Source organism: Sceloporus occidentalis, unplaced genomic scaffold (genome assembly GCF_023333645.1).
Source record: "Sceloporus occidentalis isolate IW3139 unplaced genomic scaffold, rSceOcc1.0.p SCAF_5, whole genome shotgun sequence".
NCBI lineage: Eukaryota > Metazoa > Chordata > Lepidosauria > Squamata > Phrynosomatidae > Sceloporus > Sceloporus occidentalis.
Genome location: NW_028316985.1, coordinates 17,472,964 through 17,495,347, shown reverse-complemented (window position 1 = coordinate 17,495,347; position 22,384 = coordinate 17,472,964). Strand labels below are relative to the sequence as shown.

At 39.2% G+C, this 22,384-nt stretch overlaps 1 protein-coding gene across 3 annotated transcripts in view; it reads right to left on the bottom strand.

Annotated features, from left to right (window-relative positions):
• MICAL3 (microtubule associated monooxygenase, calponin and LIM domain containing 3) overlaps positions 1–22,384 on the bottom strand; it is a 235,761-nt gene that overhangs the window by 46,176 nt on the left and 167,201 nt on the right. For 2 of the 3 annotated variants that reach the window (XM_089527729.1, XM_089527730.1), the window contains exons 20-22: positions 12,385–12,580; positions 8,622–8,881; positions 4,204–4,341 (exon numbers count right to left, since the gene is read on the bottom strand). In XM_089527729.1, coding sequence (XP_089383855.1) covers positions 4,204–4,341; positions 8,622–8,881; positions 12,385–12,580 — 594 coding nt within the window. Of the gene's footprint in view, positions 1–4,203; positions 4,342–5,710; positions 5,801–8,621; positions 8,882–12,384; positions 12,581–22,384 lie in introns of all 3 variants that reach the window. The other variant, XM_089527728.1, reaches the window with a different exon arrangement.

Genomic DNA, 22,384 nt, shown 5'->3' with positions numbered 1-22,384 from the left:
AAGTCCAAAAGACCTGGAAGGCCAGAGTTTGGGAATCATTGTCCTTGGTTCTTTGTCTCTTCTGTTAAAGTCATCTGACAGATGCCTTTTTCCTACCATGTTCACTCTTCTATCGTAAAGTACAACCTTCTACCATGTGATCAGGGATGACAACATTGTAGTCTAAAATACCTGAAGGTAACCAAGATAGTGAAAGATGATCATTATAGTGATCAGGTTCTTTACCTCATCCTTTACAAAACCTTTCCTGAACTAAAGTAAACAGTACAGTGGAGTTATTCTACAATTTAGCCTCCTGTATCAAGTCTTCATATTTCTTGTTATCCTTCTGTTTCATCTTTTATCTACATGGCAAGTTCAGGTCCTCTTATGCTACATTAGTTTGGAGACAGAAAAGGGAACCTGCAGTTCAGAAAAAAAATGACAAGGTGGTGAAGGGAAGAACAAAATTCTAAAGAAATGGAGAAGCAAAAGGCACACACAGGCAGAATCCATGTCAGTAGTGAAAGCTAAACTCCATGTGGAATAAAGCAAAAGAAACAACTGCTTCCAACCTAAATGTCCCCAGGCTGTGAGATCTATTCAAGTTCCAAAGGTATGGTTGTTGAGAAAGTGGGAAAAGATCTTCTGTTCTTGGAACTTGATCTTCTCGGTTTTAGTACTTCAATGTTAGAATCACCAAGGATTGCATTTCCTTATATTTTGGGAAACTCAAACTGTTGTTTGCATGACCTAAGGAAGCATACCATGAAAAATACTTCTGGTTTCCTAAAATAGAAGGCCACAGTTACTGAGTGTACAAGCTGGATGAAAAGAGACCATGGTGAAGGGCAAGACCAAAGTGTAACACAACACATATGTAAGGCTTCTGATGAACATTTAGATCCACGGTTGGAATAACTATACAACCAGAGGTAAAGAGGCATCACTCACATTGAAAGGTAGTCAGAGTAGCATTTTTGGCACTGGCAAAGTGCCGAGTACTAGAGCTAAGTGAACAGGAATCTATCCTCTGCAAAACTTTGATCCATTCTACTTACAATTTATTTTCAATATTAAATCAAACACAGGACTGAAGAACAAGGTAGGCTTTTATTTAGAGGGATGAAAATGTCCATTAAGATGTTATTAATTATTTGGAGGCAATCAATGAACCAGTGAACCAAAAAGGGCTGCAAATCTTGGCCAGTTTTCTTCTAGCAACAATATGCTACCATTTGATTACTAGGATCATGATATATACTTGCAACTAAAACATTATCTAGAAGGGCTATGTCTGAGATTCCCTGCAAAATTAAAATAACACACTGTACTGTACTGTACTGTAAAGCCACAATGTTCACCATGTCCCTTAGAAACAAAAGCCTAGGATTAAAGAGCCAGTACTGGCTCCAGACAAGGGCAAAATCAGATATATGCTTGGAGTTCCAAGAAAGCGAAAGGGATGACCAGAACTTAGGAAAGTTGCTTTTTTGGATTACAACCCCCCAGAAACCAGTAGACAGCATGGCCACTAGCAATAATTTTCCCAAACTCTGTGGCCAAATATTGTAGTTTAATTTGCACAGAGTGCCCAAGAAGTTCAGGGATAACATGAGAAACAACTCCCTTTTTCATGCTATGCCTCTTTTGTTGAGAAAATTCCTGATGGTGCATGGTCCAGAGCATCACCACCAAAATTCAGTTCAGAACAAGGAACATCGAACTACTGTCATGGTCAGTCACAAGGAGGATTCGGAGGATGACGAGGATGACTTGGTCCCTCAGGTGCAAGCGGAACCTGAGGCTGAGCCAGGCCCCAGCTCTGCTCTCCCAGCTCCTGGAGAGTTGGCTCAGCCAGGCCCTAGCCATATTGTATCAACTCCAGTGGACCCTGTGGCTCAGCAGCCCAGCCTTTCCCTAGCAGAGGTTCCAGGCCTGGGAGACATAGAGGAGCAAGATACTAAGGTACCTACCTTCAGCCAAAGAAGGGCTGAAAGGGCGTGCTTTCGGTGTTCCCAAAGGTTAGCTGAGAAGTGCTCATTAATAACCCAGCAGCTGCAATAAGGAGTTGGCCTGATATAAACATCTGGCAGATGCCGAGCCTCTTTGTCAGAGTCTATCTGCATTCCTTTGGTGAAAACTGCTCTCTCTGACTCCCTCGGACTTTGTTGCCGGACACCTTGCTTCCTAGACCCTGGATAGACCTAGACCTCTTGACCTTGGATCGGACTCGTTGACCTATTCTCTGGCACTCTTGACTCTGGACTGGACTTGTGGAACTGCCCTCTGGAACCCTGGACTGGCTTTTGGTATTGGACACTGGACTGGCATTGTGCTTTCGGAACTGTTTCTTTGCTACTGTAAAGCCTTGCTTTTGTTTACCTTTGCCTGGCACATTCTAATCAGCTGTCCGTTGGCAGCTTTCCTGGACAACTACTATCTATTGTCCAGAACCATGATACCTATTATTTTAAATCTATCTATTTATCAGTGTATCTTCCTGCTCTTCTCCCAATATGGGACCCAAAGCAGATTAAACTGTAGGTTAAAAGAAAATACAGTTGTCCCTCTGTTTTCACATCCCCACCCTGTGAAAATGAAAAAATTGCCAATATTCAAGCCTCATTGGCTGGAATGATGGTACATGCCCGGGGACACCCGTGCACGAGCACCCCATTTTGTCCTCCTCCATTTGCCGCCCACGAATGAGTGAGGGATGTGCACTCCAAGTCTGTGAAAATGGTGGGGTGACTGTAGTTGAAAGCAATCTTCAGTGCAATTTTTTAAAATTTAAACAATCTAATTAAAAAAGTTAAAATACATTTTAAAACATATTAAGACACAGGACACTCACTGCACAGTTTTCAATCCCAGCCAGTTAAAGGCTGAAGACTTATTTAAAGTCTTTGCTTGCTGGTGAAAAGAAAGCAGACAGGGTCAACTGAGCCTCCTTTGGGAGGGGAAGTAGCCACTGAGAACTTTTAAATTGTACCAAAAAGTCATCAGTGTGTTTTAAATAACCACCACCACAGCAAAATAATTTTTCAGATGACTATGGTCAGCTGTTTATATTGTCCTCACATCATCTTGCTCATTTTTTTTATTACTCTACTCTGAGTCCTTCCAAATGATTCATATCCACTTCACACTGTGGTCTCGCTCACTAAACTGAACAAAATATACCAGAATTGCAACAGAGATACCAACAGCACTAAGTAATGGTGTGCTATTAGTTCCAAGGTCTTGAATACGAACTCTGTGCCCTTCTATGGCTTCTGCTCTGGATTTGCTTACTTTCATATTTCAGTCTTGCGTTGTCTCTCTGCACAAAAATCTCACCAGCAGCTACTCTGCTTTTTTGGGGATGCCTATAGTACTGCTCAAAGGATTATTATCCACCACTTACCAAACATGCAAATCAAAACATAACTGGCACTGCAATTCTACTCCTACCTTCTTTTACCAAACTAGAGAGCTACATACCAGAAATGAAGTCTGGGTACCAAGAACTCTGCAATAAGCTTCTTAGGAACAAGACCATCCTCAGTCCTTGCTAAATTCAGAGTATGAGAAAAATAGTTGAGAATGCCTCCTCCATGCTCCCTTCAGCAAACGTGGAGGCACACTATTGCCTTCTTCCACTACTTTAAGTTAAGACATGTTTTCTCACACTGAGGCTGAATGGAACAGAAAAACAAGACAGTTCCTGCTCTCTTGTCATCCTGTTATATACTATGACCCTGCCAGAGCATAGATGCATTATGGCCATTAAGGCAAAACCACACTACAAATTACTAATTGGCTATCCTGGGCTACTATGAATCACAAAACGTTGATACAAACCATATTGCCAGAAAAGCAGCTAGCAAACTGAGAAATGAGCCTATGCAATCCCAGACAAAATGCTGTTACCTTCTTTTAGTCCAAATTTGGGTTCCTACAGTTCTAAGTCCTAGACATATTCTGATAAGATAGCATGGTTTCTCCCCACTGAAATTTCACTGTCTTGGGTAGAAGGGAATGCATGTAACCAGAGATGGAGGCCAGGATAATTCTCTCTGTTGGCCTCTGCAAATTGTGACAAAGATCAACCTGAAATCAACTCCACTAAAAGAGACAGTAAGGCACTCCGGGGCTGGAGAGTTGTCCTTCCACATGATACAGTCAGTGAGAAACAAATGCCCTTATGAGGAAAAGGGTCAATGCAGGGGGCATGTTTACCTCTGGAGGTGGAGGACATAGACGTAGGGCCCACTTTTTCCTCCTCCTCTTTCTGACGGATGTGTGTCCAATGCACATCTGCCAAGATCTCCAAGGGATCAATCGGATTTACTATCTGTTGCAGCCTCAGGTTTCCAGCTAGCAGTTAAAAGGCCAGAAGTGGATCATGTTGATGGATGGGCAAGGGAGAACAGGAAGGAAAGACAGGGGAGGAAAAGGAGCACACACCATAGGAAAGGAAATGCAGGGAAAGAAAACAAAATGAAAGAAGTTACTTGCTGAGATCAGCTGGCAATAGAAGACAGGTAAAGTTGGTCTTGCATGCATATGCTTCCTTCCACAATCTCACTCTCATTCACACACACAACCATTTCAGTTTAGAAAGCCTATTTCAAGCCAAAAATTCTTGAGTGATGTGCACAATTACTCGAGAATTAATTTCAGCAACATTTTCCTTTTACATATTGCTCAGAGCATCAGATCACATTCTGCAAGTATATGGGGACTGATATAAAGAAATAATTTATAAATCTGTCTTTTCTGAATATTAATAGAAGACTGGCATGAAATATTTTAGTTTCTCCGTATGATTCATAATAAAGACTGCTTCTGCATTTCCTTCTTCTTCTTCTTTTTCTAGAACACCATTTCCAAAATGAACAGCCCAAATAGCTGCCAATCATGTGTGTCTTTATCAGCAGAACGGCAAAATTAAACAAAATATAGTAGGCACAGAATTTTGTATCTTTTTGTTCTACTTTCGATTGATGCTATAAAATAAGAGCTTGAAAAAATTATTTTTTGGATTGTAACTCACAGAATCTCCCAGCCAATTGGGAATTATCCAAAAAGTAACCTTTCCATGTTCATGCAATTATTACTTCCATTCCAGAAAGTACTATTCTATTTTGTCACAAATTACTATGTAACTTTAGACAGAAGGCATCCAGTTCAGGAATCATGGCTCTCTGGCTGACACATGGCACTTTATGCAGCCAGGTCCACATCTCAGGTAAGTAGAGTTAGTGTTTACATCACATCATACAGCCTTAGAAGTTAGAAGGATGAGTTTTAACCAGCAAGTACTGAGAGTGACAGGAGGGAAAAAACCCATAGTAACTTGGCATGTTTTCCAAAGAGCAGGCCTCACCTGATCACCTTATCCTATTCTCAAATTTCATTTCTCCAACAAAAATTTGGATAGAGACCCTGGGAGGGAGACAGCTGCAATGAAATTTATATGAGAGCAGCTAACTGGCCTTGTTAACAGAAAGAGAGTTAAGAGTCCCTGACACTATGTCCTGTTCTCATTTCTAAAAAAAAGTGTCTACAAGTGAACATCAAGCACACAAAGAAGAATCTTACAATCTCAAAATGATGTGCATGTTCCAAAAGTACTAAAAGCAGTATTGCTTATTAGCAACATGTGAGATCTGCTCTTTGTAAAATGAAGGTTCTTGCTCTCACACTCTGAGGAGAAGTGGTGGTGCTGGTGGTGTAAGGGTACCTTTAAATGTACCCGTGTCCTCTTCACTGGAAAGACGTTGAAGCCAGAGGCCTTGCTGAAGTTCTCTCTCCCAAGGGTAATACTCTCCCTCTACAGCAAGGAGAGCCACATACCAACAAATAGCATTGATACAGAAATGAGAGTGAAAGAAAGAATGAGAAGGACAGAGAATCAGAAAGAACACAGTGATGACTTGGGGAAGCATTCTTTATTTTAATGTTTGCCAGATTCCTGAACTACATTACCCATAAGCTCCAGGCAGCACTACCAGAGGTTAGGAGTGATGGAAACTGTAGTCCAAAACATCTGGTGGACATCAGAATGGAGAAGGTTGGTTTGAGGAACCCAGGAAGATGCATGGTTGTCTCACCAATCATACACAGTCTTACTAACATTTCATTCCCATGCAGGAAATTTTTGCTGTGTATACATAGCTCCATGTGATGGGCATGTCTCATCCATGTAGACATGTGGGGAACATGAACTTTCCATCAGTTCATGTTACTCACTGGACAAGTATGGAGTAATTTATAAGAGATCTGAAGCAATTCCTTTGCAAATGGTTGCAGGTAGTTCCAAGGCATCCGTCAGCTCAATTCCCTTTTGTGATGCTTGTTTGTGGGCTGATGGTAAAGGAGTTCTGGGAACTTCAGAACTGTACATCTTCTTTTAGTAGAAGCTATCAATTATCCATCTTCAAGCTATAGTATCAAACATCCACTTTGAAAACTAACATGCATCCCAACAACAAACTTTGTTTGTTTTCTGTGAGTGTATTAACACCTGCCTTTAATCCAGATCCATATTAGATATCTTGATCATTGATGCCTTAAATTGGCCAGTAGCCTTTTATAAATAGGCACTTTGCCCCTAAAGAGATCTTGCAAAACAGACAGGAGTCTCTGGCAACTGAGGTCTATTTTGTAAACTTAACTACTATATATACTCGACTATAAGTCAACCTCATGTATAAGTTGAGGCCAACTTTTGGGGCCAAATTTATGGATTTTGATATGACCCATGGATAAGTCAAGGGTCAGATTTCAGGAGGCAGCCCACCTACAGAGACCCTGCAGGGTGATCGGCTGCCTTTTCCAGCCTCTCTGCAGCTGGGCTTTCTCCCAGGGAGGGAGCCCGGCTGGGGAGAGGCTGCAGGGCGACCAGTCACCCTACCCAGCATCTTTCCAGCTGGTCTTTCTCCCAGTGAGGGAGCCCGGCTGGGGAGAGGCTCAGGTCAATTACCATACTGACCTGTGTATGAGTCAACCCAGGTTTTTTTGGATCAATTTTTGAACCTAAATTTCTCGACTTATATACGTGTATATATGGTACTCATTTGGAAGATGAAATCCAAAATACAACAATGTCTGATACAAACCAGTGAGCTTGCCAACTGTCATTAGTAGATCTGAAAGGAGCAAGCAAGCTGTTCTACAGCTTGCTTTCTCCATGAACCTCTCTCCAAAAAATAACTGAAGGGGGCAGCAGCATATCAGCTCCATAACAATTTTGTAGACTGGTGATTCACAAAATTTCTCAATAATTGAAATATCTCTTTCTTAAACATAGGCCTACTTATTCTCACTTAACACCAATACTCCCTCAATCTTGTACAGTCTGCATTACAGTCGCCCCTCCTAACTTGTGGATCCGAGATAAATATCTGCAGAGGGTTGAATATGAGGCTTGAATATGTGCAAGCCTCTGTTTTCACGGGGTGTGTGTGTGTGTGCTTGGAACGGATTCCCCATAGAAATGGAGGGCAAACTGTATATTCACAGTGTGAATATCTAGTTACAACACTTTAGAGACACATTAGTGATTTCCCAGATGTCACAGTTAGTAATCTCTACTTTAGCCATGTGGTTTCTGCCCTTATTTAATGTCGTAATTTAAATATGCATAAAGGAACTGAGGAGAGTTTGACGAAAACCGAGAATTAATGTGCAGAACCCTACATATCACTAGGGGTCCTTCAGGTCCAGAAGTAAAGGCAAAAGTTGAGCTTTAGCCAACTTCTTCTACTAAGTATAATTCTTTGTTGGTTCTAAGCTAGAGCTATATTGTGATAGACTAGGAACCTACATGGCCACACCTAAGCCAGGCATTCAGTCACCAACAATCACAGAAATCTGCCACAATCAGTTGACTTATCCCAGGAAACTATCCCAGTTTCATTCACTCCCTTGCCACATCCTACTGCTTGGGCTAAGTTACCTCTGCCATCAACAAAGGTCTGATCTGACAATGAACCCAACTATCCTCATGCAGCTGCAGCAAGGAAGAGGCACAGGAAGCTGCTTTATACCCAGATCATTGGTTCATCTAGGTAAGCACTGTCTACAATGAGTGGTAACAGTATTCAAGGTTTCCACATAGTGCTGTTTCCCAATCCTATTTAAAGTGTCGCTAGGACACAGAACAACACGGTATGGGCTCTGTCACTATGTTCTGACCCTTTCCCGAGCATATTGCTCTGAAGTAATCCCTTCCTGATTTTCTGGCTCTTGAAATCATGAACTTTTCTTAAACCTGAGTGCAACATGTCCATCCTCAGATTTATTTTTTTTGTAGACTCAAAATCAGAAACCAATAAAGAGAATGAAAGATGGGTTAGACAATACACAGTCTGACAAGCTGCTGACACAATGAAGACCAGCAGCATTGGTCCAACTGTTTTAAAGGGGTTTTCATCTGACCTCCCAGCTGTCCATATATATTAGTTGGTATTGGGTGCACAGTACTCCCAGACTTCCAGGCTTTCCACAAAAGAAAAAGGTAAGTTACATAATTGTGATCAATGAGCAATATTCATATTAGTTATTATGCCTGATTGTGATCCCTGATCAACATACATTCTAGTATTTATGCTCAGAGAAAATAAACTAAAATAAAGCAATCTATAACTAACCTTCACTGGAGACTTCTTCTCTCTCCTCCTCCTCCTCCTCTTCCTCCTCTACTTCTTCTTCCTCTTCCTCCTCCTCCTCTACCTCTTCTTTGTCATGATTTTTCTCAGACTCCAGCTCTTCCTCGCTCTTGCCCTTTAACATGGCATGAATCCGCACAGCCTCTTTCCAAGGCACTCCTCCCAGATCAGAAGTTGGTTGCTGTGGCTGCTCTTCATCCTCTTCCTCCTCCTCTTCCTCCTCCATCTCAGATTCTGAACTACTATTGGAAAAAAATACAAGATAATGATGAGTCTTTTAAAAATGGATCTCTCTTTCTTTCTCTCTTTCTCTCACTCACACAGACATAACCTCACAATACCATTTCCAAAGACAAATGCATACAACAGTTTTACATAATGAAGATTCACATAGATAAAAAGCAAAACTCTCAGAGGAAGCCATTGGTCAAAATCTTTAATGCAATATAGGTATACCTGTTAACCAAGTAGATGTGTTCCTGAACTTTGCTTCTTTAACAGAAACTTTGCTACCAGAGATAGAAATAGCATGCAAAGGATAGGGATAGGTTCCCACACCTTAAAAAAGAAGAGTGGTTCAACATGCTTCAGCAAACTTTTTCTTTAAAAATAACATTATGTAATATGAAATGAAAAAAACTAGGCCAGGTAAGACTTGCATAAGTAAACAAAAACATTTTGAATCTTCTGGTGGCCATTTGAAAGCTTCTTCCAAAATGCATTCTGGGAAGATTTTCTCTCTGTGTCATTAGCCTTCACTTTTCTTAGGATTTTCATTTTGGTGGCAAAATTTATGAATCCACATTTTTTCAACATACTGGGATAGCTGGTGAGGCAGGGTAATCTGTTTTTCCTTCCCCTTTTTCTTTCTGTTCTTAGGATATTCAGTAAGTGATTCTGGATGCATGTTTACCTTGCCTGTTCTGCATAAACACATACAACTACAGTAGGATCACCTAGAGTAGAATCCCATTCTTTCTTAGGTCAAGCTTTATCACATTATCTACTGCAGTCATGCTGCTGCAATGCAACACTGAAAGTTTGATTTTCTCCAGCCTTCTTTCACCATCCTCCCAATGCCAATGTTGCGCAAAAAAAAAATAAATCTGTAACATTTTTGAAAAGCCGAATTCCAGAACTACATCCTTTACTTTAAACTACTGTTGAAGTAGGAGCTTAAAAAGTCTCGTTAGCATGTATAATGCCCTCCCCTAAAGTCTTTCTACTTAGTTCCCATTTATTTTCTCCTCAAAAAATAATAAAGATCATTGAGAGCTAAGTCAATATCTACTTTGCCTCTGGTTCCTTGCGTACTGTTCACTATAGGGAAGAAAATGAACCCAGGAATGTGCATCTCATGAGTGAAAAAGCAGCTTAAAGAACAACAGAACTGAGTTTAGACAGTTTGTCTCCACGCGCTCTTCCTATTCAAGCACAGCCTGCATCAACAGGAATCATGCTCTTTTGATGATTTTGGGGCGCATTGTACTCCTGAAGTCTGAATTAGAAACCTTTATTCGAAGAGGGAAAACATGACCCAATCTTAGGTCAAGAATCTCCTCCTTCTTGAAGGTCCATAATCAGAAACTAATATTAAATCTTTTACCTTCCATTTTTACTGGATATATTTTACCCTCTATCCTATTTTATTAGATCTGTTCTTATTTAATTTTATGCGTGTTTTATTTGATTTTTAGGTGCTTAACTTGCTAGTTAATTTCTATGAGTTCAAGGAGTGACTCAGTTTGATCTTTGTATGCATCTTGATATATTGTATGTTATCGTTGATATGGTCAGTTGACTCATAAATAAAACTCAATGTTGTTGTTGACAAAACCCATCAAATATTTTCCCAGTAAGATTCAAATTAAAAATAAAAAGGAAATTTACATCACCAAGTCTCATTAGCTGTACAGTGGCAGCTATTCACACTATTATTTGCCTATTGTTGTTCTTGATTGCTACCTATTAAGAATCTTTTAAACTATTGCTACTACAACAAAGGATTCCATTTGGATTCTATTATTATTATTATTATTAGTCACTAAAGGACAAAATAGACAGGCAGTAAGCGCTGAGTTGGGGGTGGCATCTGAGCACTGTGTTGAAATGGCGCATGCTCTGATGCCGTCCCCACGGCGCTGGGAAGCTACACAGCTGACCACATGTGAGGCGGCTTTATGGCATTTTGGTGGCGCAGCATGAAACACCAAAAACCGGTGGCAAAGATACCCTTTTTCCATCCCAAAAAGGAGTGGCATCTTGCTGCTTCTTTTTGGGGCAGAAAAGTGCTGGATCAGAGCCACGGTGTGTGGTTGCTGTGGCCTCAATCTGGCGCTCAAAGGGATGACATGAGGTCTGTCTGTTTTAGCCCCAAAACTTCCATTTGTTGCTTAGCCATCTATCTTCACAAGAAGTGTGGGAACAGTCTCTGCATGGCATTTTTCAAAATAAGGCTGTTAAAATGAAATTATGGACATACTTAACAAACACATAATCCATTTGGGAATTTTATCTAGACAAAAAAAAAAAGATAACTGTGATTTTCTCAACTTTCAAGAATGCATTTTTCCAAACATTTGTATTAAGAACTGCATTTTATTTTAGTTACATGGTTTGACAGATAGCTAGCCCTGAAAAAGGAATGTTGGCTCTCCTCTGTTGGAACGGGAGGGGGGATCAGTTTTGTGTTTATTGTCACTTAAAAATAGCATGCATCTCCGTGTTAGAGTACAGACTTCAGGCTCAGATTACAACATTAAATGTTAAGTAGAGCTCTTTCATTCTCTCCTCTGTAGCTTTTTGTTTGAAACTCGAACAGTCTGTTGCAAACTGTGTCTGAACAGAGGAAAGGTGAACTGAAGCTGCTTAATACATTGCTTTCCTGGAATTCTTCAGCTCAAAATGAAATCACTCTCTCCATTCCTTTTTCACCTGTAGCGGGAAAAGGAGGAACAGTAAAGAGAACTTCACACCTTTCCCCCATGGGTTAAAAACAGATTTGTGAAAATCATTTCAAGATGGAAAATTACCAGAAGAATCCAGTTCAAGCAGACTCTCTCCATGAATCTTTCTGGCTCAGAAGTAGTCTGATTAAAACTTTATGTGTTACACAGGTCAAAGAAGGAAGAGGAATGGATAATAAACAAATTTTATTTTACATGGAGGCTGGGTTTCAGAATGCTGAATTCTGATGTTGCAAATATCTGATTCTGCAGATGTCACAATGCCATATGTAAACCAGTTTCTGCAATCAGCCTCTTTAGTTCATTCAAGTGTCCAAGGAATCTGAATCTGAGGTTTAGCTATATGAATAGACGTGGACTCAGTTTTCAGGAACACTTACAATGTAAAAGAATTAAATAAATGAGTAGCAAAGACTGAATGGGAGAGATGTACCTCCTACCAAAGAGATCTGGAGGGCCAAGTGTAGACAGGTGGCTGTTACTCTCTCTCTCTCTCTCTGTTCATTTAAGCAAATAGCTAGTTGTGTGGAAACACTGTAGAAAACCACTACAAATCGAAGATATCACTGTAGTGGAGCACAACTTATTCCTGGCTCTTAAAATAGACTCCACTGATAGTGACCTTACAAAAGGTTTCTATGGATCCTCACTTTGGATACTATATCCCCAAAATCATCAGGCACCAAAGAGGAGATTATGGTGCAGGATGTAGGAGATACATTCTACATCCACTGTAAGGTCTGTTTAAACAACACAAAAAATGACTGAAGTGAAATAACCTGCTAGGCACATCCTCTTCCGTTCCTTTGTCAAGCACGCTGCTTAGATTGTGCTCCGCCAATGTCTCTTCAGGGACCTCTTCTAATTCCTCTTCCCGTTGTACTGAGAGACGGTAATTTTCCAGTTCAATTCGTTCTGGTGTGCCGCGCAATCTCTTGGCGAGACTGGGTTCCTCTAGGCCATTTACACTGGGTGCTGAAAAAGAATGAAGAGGCACCCCCCCCCCCAAGTATTGTGAGTGTTGATCCAGAATGTCCATACTGTACAATATCTGAAACAGCAGTAACAAGCAGTAACAGCAGTTACATTATCAAGGCGGCATACTTAATCTCGTGACAAGAAAACACAATTTATGTGGCTGACTGCATGAAATTGCTAAAAGCAGGGCTTCAAAAACAGAAGAGGGAAATGCTTCCTTGTGGAAAACAATCACTTTTGGTAAATGTCTTTCTTAAATGCACACAGAATGCAACAGAATATGTCTTAGGCTGGGTCTACAGTTGCAGTCCGATTAAGAGATTGAGCATATTTCTACCTCTATGGAGAAAACTAGACAAGAACCCTTCTCCTACTAGGTTCATTTTCTTCACACTAGTGAGTTTTTCCATCTGTTTTTTTACATATAGAGGAGCACTAGAAAATGGTATTCCCACCTGAAGGGATATCATCTTCACTACTTCTTCAAACTCCTACCACTTGATTTGCCCTCGTCACAGATCCAGATAAAGTAGAGCAGTACCACATACAAAAAGATTTTTAAAATAATAGAACAACTTTTAATTTGGTTTTGCACTAACAATCATTAACATGAATTAGAATACCCTATTCATCCATAAAAGAATGAATCAACTGAAGTCCAGTTCTTTCCAAGGTATTTTACACCTCTATCCCAATCCAGATCATTACTATTAAAGTGAAATTTTGATTTGTCAGACATTTGCTACTAAGAGGCTACACATGAAATTATAATGAAAACATACTTTCTCCTTTTTATTTTTAAATACTGTAGACTCACCACCTTTTTCAGAGATATCCCAATCCTATTAACATTTAGTTTTCATATCTTAAGACAAATGATCTCTACCTAGCTTATTTTAAAGCTAAGTAAATTGTGCCAGTGGTACTTTACACAAATTGCTCAAAAAAACTCCTTCCCCATTTTCAGTGGTTCTAGCTACTACACAGTAGTACTAAATAACTTAATTGCTAAGTAGTAAACCTCTCTTCCTATCTTGGCTAGTTCTGGATAGTGGATTTACTTTAATTATACACAGATTAATAAATTTCAGGTTGCAATCCCAAATACATGTTATTGTTGTTAAGTCAACTCAAACTTATGGTAAATATTAGCATAAGGTTTTCTTGAGGTGTACTACTGTCTTCCTCTCAGGCTGTTACTTGCCCAAGGTCACCCAATTGGTTTCCAAAGCAGATTTGAACACTGGGTTTGCAGAATCCTAGTCCAACACTCAAATCATTACATCATGCTGACTCTCCCTATTAAATCCACTTACTTCTTCTTACGACTAGTTCTTCCTAACATTTAGGTGGAATCTCTTTTCCTGTAGCTTGCATCCATTGTTCTGTGCTCTATTCTCTGGAGCAGCAAAAAATAAGCTTACTCCATCCTCAACATGACACCCCTGTTTAGAATGGCTGACTACAATGCCATGTGGGAACAATCAGGTTATTATGAAAGTGGCTTGTTCTAGAAACCCATTGAAGAGCATCCTTTTTTGGTTTCCTACAGCAGTACAGTGGTACCCCGGGATACGAATGCGCCGCCTTACGAAATTTCCGGGTTACGAAAAAAATATATTTAAAAAAACTGTTCCGCGTTACGAAAGTTTTTTTGGGTTACGAAAAAACTTTTGGTGCTTTTCGGCGCTATTTCGCACCAAATCGCGGCTTTTCCCCATTAGCGCCTATGGGTTTTTCGGCTTACGAAGCCTTTCGGGTTACGAAAGCGGCGGCGGAACGGATTATTTTCGTAACCCGGGGTACCACTGTATGTAATGAGGAGGCTGCTCAGGTTTTTCCCTATCTCCACAATGAATCTGAATTAAATATAGGTTCTATCATTTGGTATGATATTATTTTCACAAACTGTTATGTTTTTTGTTTGGACTGGAAACATGAAACCTAGAAGAACACAACCACCTCAACCAAAATTTGTAAAAACAATCTACAATGATTAGTGTATAAAACCAGATGTGTTTGGAAAGGTGAATCAACCCTGGCTGAAATAGCTAAAGCAAAATGGATTCTAGATAATAAGACAGCTCAAAGGTGAGGTAAAAAAGAGAAGTGAATGCATAACCCACCCTCCCTATGACCATCTTTTCTGGGACTTCTCAACTAGGCATTTGAAAACACAACACGGGTAGTTCATATTCACACTAACATGGTGTGAACATTACTTTCTGCTTTGCCCTTTGTAGCAAGAGAACTATCTAATTCAATAGAAAAAGCAGGAAAGTAGTAGCTGTGGCGTAAATTTAAAGACCCTGTTAACTCTTATGGCCTTGGCCATAACACAACTGCAATTGTGCATTTCTGTTTGAAGAATGCACAAAAAATGTATGTCAACAGGACATATATTTGCTGGAGTAATTTTTGCCATTATGGCAAGAAGGGATCATTACTCCAGTTTCAAACATTAAGCAATATTAAGCAATATGGCAATGATCAGCAAGAATGAGGTTATTAAAAATCAAGTAAAGATAAGCTGTAATATGTTGGATATGTGGTTAAACACTTTGTAAGATTTCCATAATATGGTAATATTATTGTCAAACATTTTATATTAGAACTTTTTGACTCAATTGTGTGTTAATTATTTCATTTAATAATGTACAAAACTGCATTCTCTCAATTTAAAAAGTAAGTCTTCAGATCATCTCTGCTATCACAACATGGCTAATGGCAGATTACACAGACATATTTTATATTCATTCTCAAGTAATAAAAATAAAGATCATTTTGACAGATACACATGATTGAAAAATAGGATCTACTGATAGAGCATATCCTTTGCTTGTAGGAGATTCAAGGTTCAATCTCTGGCATCTCCAGTTGAAATGATGATGATGATGATGATGATGATGATGATGATGATGATGATATCAACATTTTACCTTTTCACAAAAAAGGAAGGCTAGTTGCATCCTGGCACAAAGTGCAAACTCTGCTTTTTATTAAAGGCTTCAGGAACTAATGGCTTAATCCAAATTACACATACTAGTATTCAAACATATATAGTTTTAAACTGTTTTAACTTTAAAAAATTAATATACTTTTGGAATGTTTACATTATTTTAATGTTTTAAATTTTAATGTTTAAATTGATTTTATTGTAAATTGCCGAGAGATCTTATGAGATGGGGAGAATATAAATATTTTAATAAACAAACAAACATAAAAGTGCTTTAGAGCATTGGCTGTCAAACATAAATATTGCATTATACCATTGGTTGTCAAACCAGGGTTGTGTATGTGCCCCTTTTGAACACTGCAATAAGGTAATGTGTGTACAATTCTACTTAGTATGGCTGGCTGTAGCATCCAGAAAATATTATTGAATTCCATATAAGTCAACCTAATTGTACTTAAAATTGCACTTTCATTTTCTTGCAATTTGAAAAACAGCCAAGTAAAGGTAAAGAGAATGAACTGGAGTAACAGGGAATTTAAGTGTACACTAACAATGCTGTCACAAAGTAAGAGACTTTCTGTACTACTGCTGTATGTACTATGTCACATACAGTGGGTCCTTGTTATCCACTGAGGTTTGGTTCCAGGACCCTCGTGGATAACAAAATCCGTGGATGCTCAAGTCCCATTAAATAGCACAGCAAAATGGTATCCCTTATATAAAATGGAAAATCAATTTACTGTTTGGAATTTATAATCTTTTTTTAATATTTTCAATCAATTGGTGCTTGAATCCCTGGATAAAAAATCCGTGGATAAGGAGGGACGACTGTATATTACATTACGCTGCTATATTTTTACTTTCTTAATTGACTTTATACTACATGAGCATGTATTATAACCCCTCCATTCTCTAGGAGACAAACTTATTACATGGTACAATCCACCCCCTTTGGTTCTAACCACTAACAGCAGAAAGAGGAGGCCATGGGGAATATACAAATGAGCCAGCCCTGGGTTACACGGTTGGTTATTCCAGGATGAGAGGTTATGTCAAAAGTTCTCAATGCTTTATTTATTCATTTTCAACATCTGATGCACCCAATCTTTGAAAATGCAAATAAATTAGCCTTAAGCATGTCCAACAGTTGTACATATTAGTTAGTTTAAGCAGACCTTGAAATCTAGCCTCTACTTCCCTGATATACACCTGGTGGACCTGCAACTGGTAACCCTCAACTGTCCTGCTGTTACTATTAGGCCATATCTTCTTTAAGTGAAGATTGTGATGATGGTAAATTGAAAGTTATTCCTACCTTGTGGGTTGAGTTTAAAGGTGGTTTCTGAATTTGCAAATGAAGACTATGGTTCTATAGCAAAGTAGTGTCAGGAGAATGTGTGTCAAAGCCCATGTCCAAATCCCCATTCATCTATGAAGTCAGTTAGTAGCCTGGATGAATTATGTTCTCTGTCTGCAAAGCTCTATCACTGTAAACTGGTGTGAAGGACATAAATATGGCCAAAAGAAAGCAAAACCCAGCAAACACATACTTTTATAACTGAGCAGTTATGGCATGGCTTACCTGCAGATCTAATACACAAACCAGCATGGTAAAACAGCTTCCATGCCAGAGAGGATTTGAATGTTTGCATGATTCCACCACAAGACAAAAGCTTCTGTATATACAGAAAAATGTATGCATATGTGAAGACAAATGCTGAGTCAAGAATCTTTCTCCTTCAATCTATTTCAGTTTGTACAGAAGTTTAAAAAAAACCTCAAATATGAGGAAAGGCAGATTTCTTTAACTGAAGTGAAAAATTGTAGTCTAGAAAAGTCTCACCACAGTTGAACTCACATATCATTATGCACAGCGGTTGACAATGGGGAGTAAGGCTACACTGTACAGCTGAAGTTATGTGGAGTTCCTACATTACTACAAAGATGAGAAGAGTGGAATCCCATTCTCACCTTTCACTGAACATATCAGGATCAAGGATGCAGACAATGGGTATGATCCTAATCCCGATATCATTTAATTGCACACATTCCAGGGAACATGAAAGTGAGGCAAGAGCCCCTTTGTGAATGAATGTCAAGGGCACAATATGTCTTCTTGGGACTTCCTGGAGGAAAACAGGGGTACTCTGATCAGACTGTAGTGATCCCGTGGCACCTGAACAATTTTAAGTTTTGTTATACTTGTACCCACAAATATTTAGCTGAAAAACACAAGGGGCTTTTGGATAAGACTAGGCTCGTTCAGGGATACTGACAGAATCGCTATGGCTACATGTTAGAATAAATGCATCAGATCTCAGTTCATGCCACCACTTTTTAGAGGACAGCTGTTGCTTAAGAACTTCACTAGAATGGCGGGGGGGGGGATCAAATGTTATGATGGCACTCAAGGGCCAACAATAAAACTTTCATTCATCGAGATATAAGTCTGAAGCTTTCTTTCTTATTGCTTGAGCTGGGCAAGAGCAGGCTAGCTCAAAGAGAAGCCTGATTTCAACAAAAGGTAATCTTCCATGAGTTTATTGTTTCAGCTGTTTAAGACCTTATGTTGCAAGCTGAAAATCTTGTTTCAAATTCCTATGTACTGGTAATCAGACTTTTAGAAACTCGGGTGTCTTGGGAATACTTGGGACTCTTCACATTTAGCCCCATCTTACTCTTCCCTGCATCCTCACAGCCAACCCAGCCAAGACCTACTTCCAAAAGACAAATATATAGGGGGCTGGATGCCCAGCAGCTGTTCATATATGCTCTCTGAGCTTCCTTCTTTTGGCCCAGTTGTTTTGTCAATAAGATATTTTACAGAGTACTGGAACCCTGGAGACCAGGGTTTGGTTTCCAGCTCAGTCATGAAAACCATTGAAGGGAGAGAAGAGGCAGGCACAGCTCCACCATGCCTAGCCCAGAGAAAAATGAAGGTCCATCAACCTGGCCTCGGATGGAGAGAAGAACCAGCAGTATAGCTGGACTTCATTCCCTTCCCCACTGTCATGTCTTGTTTTAGATTGTAAACCTAAGGGAGGGAATTGTCTAACAATTTGTAAGCCACTCTGACAGAAGGGTATAAATATTCTGAATGAATGAGTGACCCTGAGCAAGCCAAGTACTCTCAGCCTCAGGGGAAGGCAATGACAAACCTCCTCTGAACAAATCTTGCCAAGAAAACCCCATAACAGGTTCACCTTAAGTCGGAAACAACTTGAAGACACATAACAACAATACTTTTAAAAATGTATTTAATATGATTTTATTTGTTAGCTTCTTTGACTCCCATCTTTACGTAGAAAGATGCATAAATAAATAAAAAATATATGCAAACACAATTCACTCCAGCTAGCAGAAGTTTAGGAAATACCAGGCCACTATCCATGAAAGAAAGTGTTCCTTTGCTCAATGCATTTTGTTGCATAAGGAGGCAGCAAATGCTGAGTGACTTAAAGCAGAAAAATACTACGAGGGCTTCTCCTTGGCAATAAAATAAAAACAATAACCAGTTAATTAAGTTAAAGGATCTGCAGCCCTTTCATGATGGAATAGCAGGATTGGGGCTGCATGGGTACATGAACTAGATAAGGTGCTGCAAATAGCACCATAAACCAGAGCACAGTAGCATCAGAGAAATATAATAAATGCAGGAAGGGAATTTTGCTGATTTTCAAAATGGAATAAAGAGATCTGCAGCTGCTAAATACCCTCAAGGCACCAGATCCTATCTGATCTAGGCAACTAAGATGGGTAAGCCCTGGTTAGGAGTTGGATGGGAGATCGCCAAGGGATAACATGCTGTAGACTATATTTCAGAGGAACTGACAAAACCACATTCAAGTATTCCTTGCCTAAGAAAACCTGTCAAAAATTCATGGGATCACCATAAGTTGACATGAAATGTGAAGGCACATACACATATACACTTTGTCTGTGCTATTTTCTCTATTTAATATTTTTTCTTTTTTTATAGTTTTACTGGGTCCCCCCCCCCCCCCCCGATCAGACCAATGCATTCCATAGATGAAACTGCTTCTTCAGCAGACTTGGAAAAGGCGTAAAACTCCTTATCCTCTATAGTGCCTTCCCCCTCAAAAAGGGCTCCAGAGGATTGAAAAACTTTCCGGAAACACATTTGGACATAGAGACTTTTTGGAACATGCAGAAGGCTACTTGGAAAGGGAAAGAGTTCTGTTTGCATAAGCATTCACTAACATGATGCTCCATGTGCATTTGATATTTTTTGTCACTTTGAATGTTACTAAAACTGCATGGAATAAGTATTTTCAACATAAAATGAAGTAATATCCTTCCCTCTTGTCAAGACTCATTCTGTTTTCAATTCCTAGGCCCATACTTCAGCAGAAAGGAGAGCAGCAATTAGGTGTGAATAACATGTTGAGAATCCAAATGTTATGCTGGTAAAATTAGATGAATTCACAAAGAAGCCCCTCTTGTGTCAGTCTGGAAACACATGAAAGGTCAGTCTCAAAACTTGATAATGCATCATCTCCAGATCTTTCCTTGATATGTTATGTAATTAAAACAGTGGTATTAAAAATAGAGATAGGCAACTGTGACCCTCAAAATGTTTTTCCTTGCAACCCCTACCAGCTAGTGCAGCTTATTATGAAATCTTATGTGAACGGTAATCCAAAAATATTTGGAGAATCAGTTTCCCATGCCAATTTAAAACTTTGTCCCTTTAGAGCAATGGTACACAAGCTTTTCTTCTTCAGTTCTTTTGGACTTCAAATGCCACAAGTCTCAAGCCAACATATCCAAGGGTCATTGATTCCAGGAACTAAAGTCCAAAACATCCGGAGAACCGCTGCTTTAAAGTTTCTAGAGTATGGACCTCAAGGCTAGTCTTATACAAAAGAAGTTCAGAGACAAAAGGAAAGGAAGAAAAAGAGAAAGGACTGTATAAACGTTTGATTCTACTTTTTATATAACTGAAATTTTGTATTTCAAATCCCGCCTAATGTATCATCATTATAAGGAATATGTTAAAAAAGCTGGCAATACAGTATTAAGGCATTTAAAACTCCATATATTTCTTATAACATTGACATTATGAGGTCATGCTTGGTACTGTATTTTGAAATGTCAGAAGTAAGAGTTTCTTCTCACACTCCTCAATTCAGACAAGGCTGAAGTGGGAGTCAACATAGCTCAGTGCGGGAATAAAACCATAAGATAAATGTTCAATTAGTTTGCATTTGTTAGCATGCAGAATTTTATTTTTTGCTGAGTGTAAAAAAATTACATTTCCCTGTTTAAATTAATTTGAACATCCTCTGTTTCAGTGCCTCAGAAATTTATCCAACAGATGTGGGAATTTTGAGCCCTTTTCCTAATTATAGTTCCACCCATAAAGCTAAGCAAAAGTAATGGCTTTTTGTGGGGTTTTCGGGCTATGTGGTCATGTCCTGGAAGTTTATTCCTGATGTTTCACCAGCATCTGTTGCTGGCAAAATGTCAGGAATAAACTCTTCTATAACATGGACACACAGCCTGAAACCTCACAAAAAACTATGAATTCTGGCTGTTAAAGCCTTTGACTTCACAAAAATAATGGCCTTGGTGAGACCTATGCATGTATAATATGTGTTTATATATATGTATGTGGGTATGTAAATTGTATGTCATTCTGTCTTTGCAGAGCTTGCAACCCACATCCTTGGCTTTTAGCTTCTGTTACAATCTGTTTCACAAGCAGAATGTATAGACAATTGCAGAGCTTTGAACTGAACTTTAAAGTCATGAGTGCATTCTGACTCTCATTGTCCTGTTTCCTGCCTTCTCCTGTGGGGTGGTACAAATTTCAACTTGATAGCCAATTACAGTACTTGTTATCTCAAAAAGAACAGTTGGCATGGTGGTAGAAGAAAGTAATCTGATATTCCAAACAAAATTAATCCACATTCTAATGTGCACTGGAAGTTATGGAGCACAAATGATTTCACTGTGATTGTTTACAGTGAGCTTAGCTAGTACTTTTGAGTGCATAGTGTTTAATCAATATGGATAATTTGTCTAGCTCAACAGTTGCATCTCCACTGTAAAGCCACACCCTAGACAAGAACAACTATCTAGCATCACTCATGTTGTTATTCTTCCAGGTTTTTTATGAGTATTTATTTCACCATACTCACCATACCATTAATCTATTAAGCACCATAATATTGTCTGAGTTGCTGTTTTTTGTAGCATTTAGCACAACCATACTAGTAACCTCACGGCTGTTACCTCTCATATACGTAATAGTTCCCCACAAGAGTCATGGCTCCATGACAGCAAAGATCACTTTGGGTCTGAAAGCTTCTTAAGAGTTTGGTATACTCAAGGCTTCTCTCACATATCTCTTATTGCCATTATTGTAAATGCTCATTGACAGTTCACAGAAGAGACATAAGTTTCTTTGCTTTTTTTTTAGTGTGTACATCTGGAAGGAAAATCTAGGTGCTGAAGGACCATGGAATTCTCTTATTGTGCCAAGTCAGCTGAGTCAAAAATATATTTAAAAAGAATATTGGGAGGGCAGGCACATAGTAATGAAGACAGCATGAGCAGAGGGTGAATTTATATATTGATTTGAAATCATGAGAGTAATCTTTGCTGTTCTCTAGGAGGAAATCTGAGAACAAGTGGTCATGGGTGGTACTATTTAAAAGAATCCTATTGCCTTGGAACTCTGCATGCTACAGAACCACAAACTAGAAATGCAGGCATTAAATTATACTACATACGTTCTTGTCCTGCCAAATTCTACTTGGAAGTATATTTATCTTAGCACTAGCCAATGGCTAATTTCAATCTAATGTAGAACTCCATCT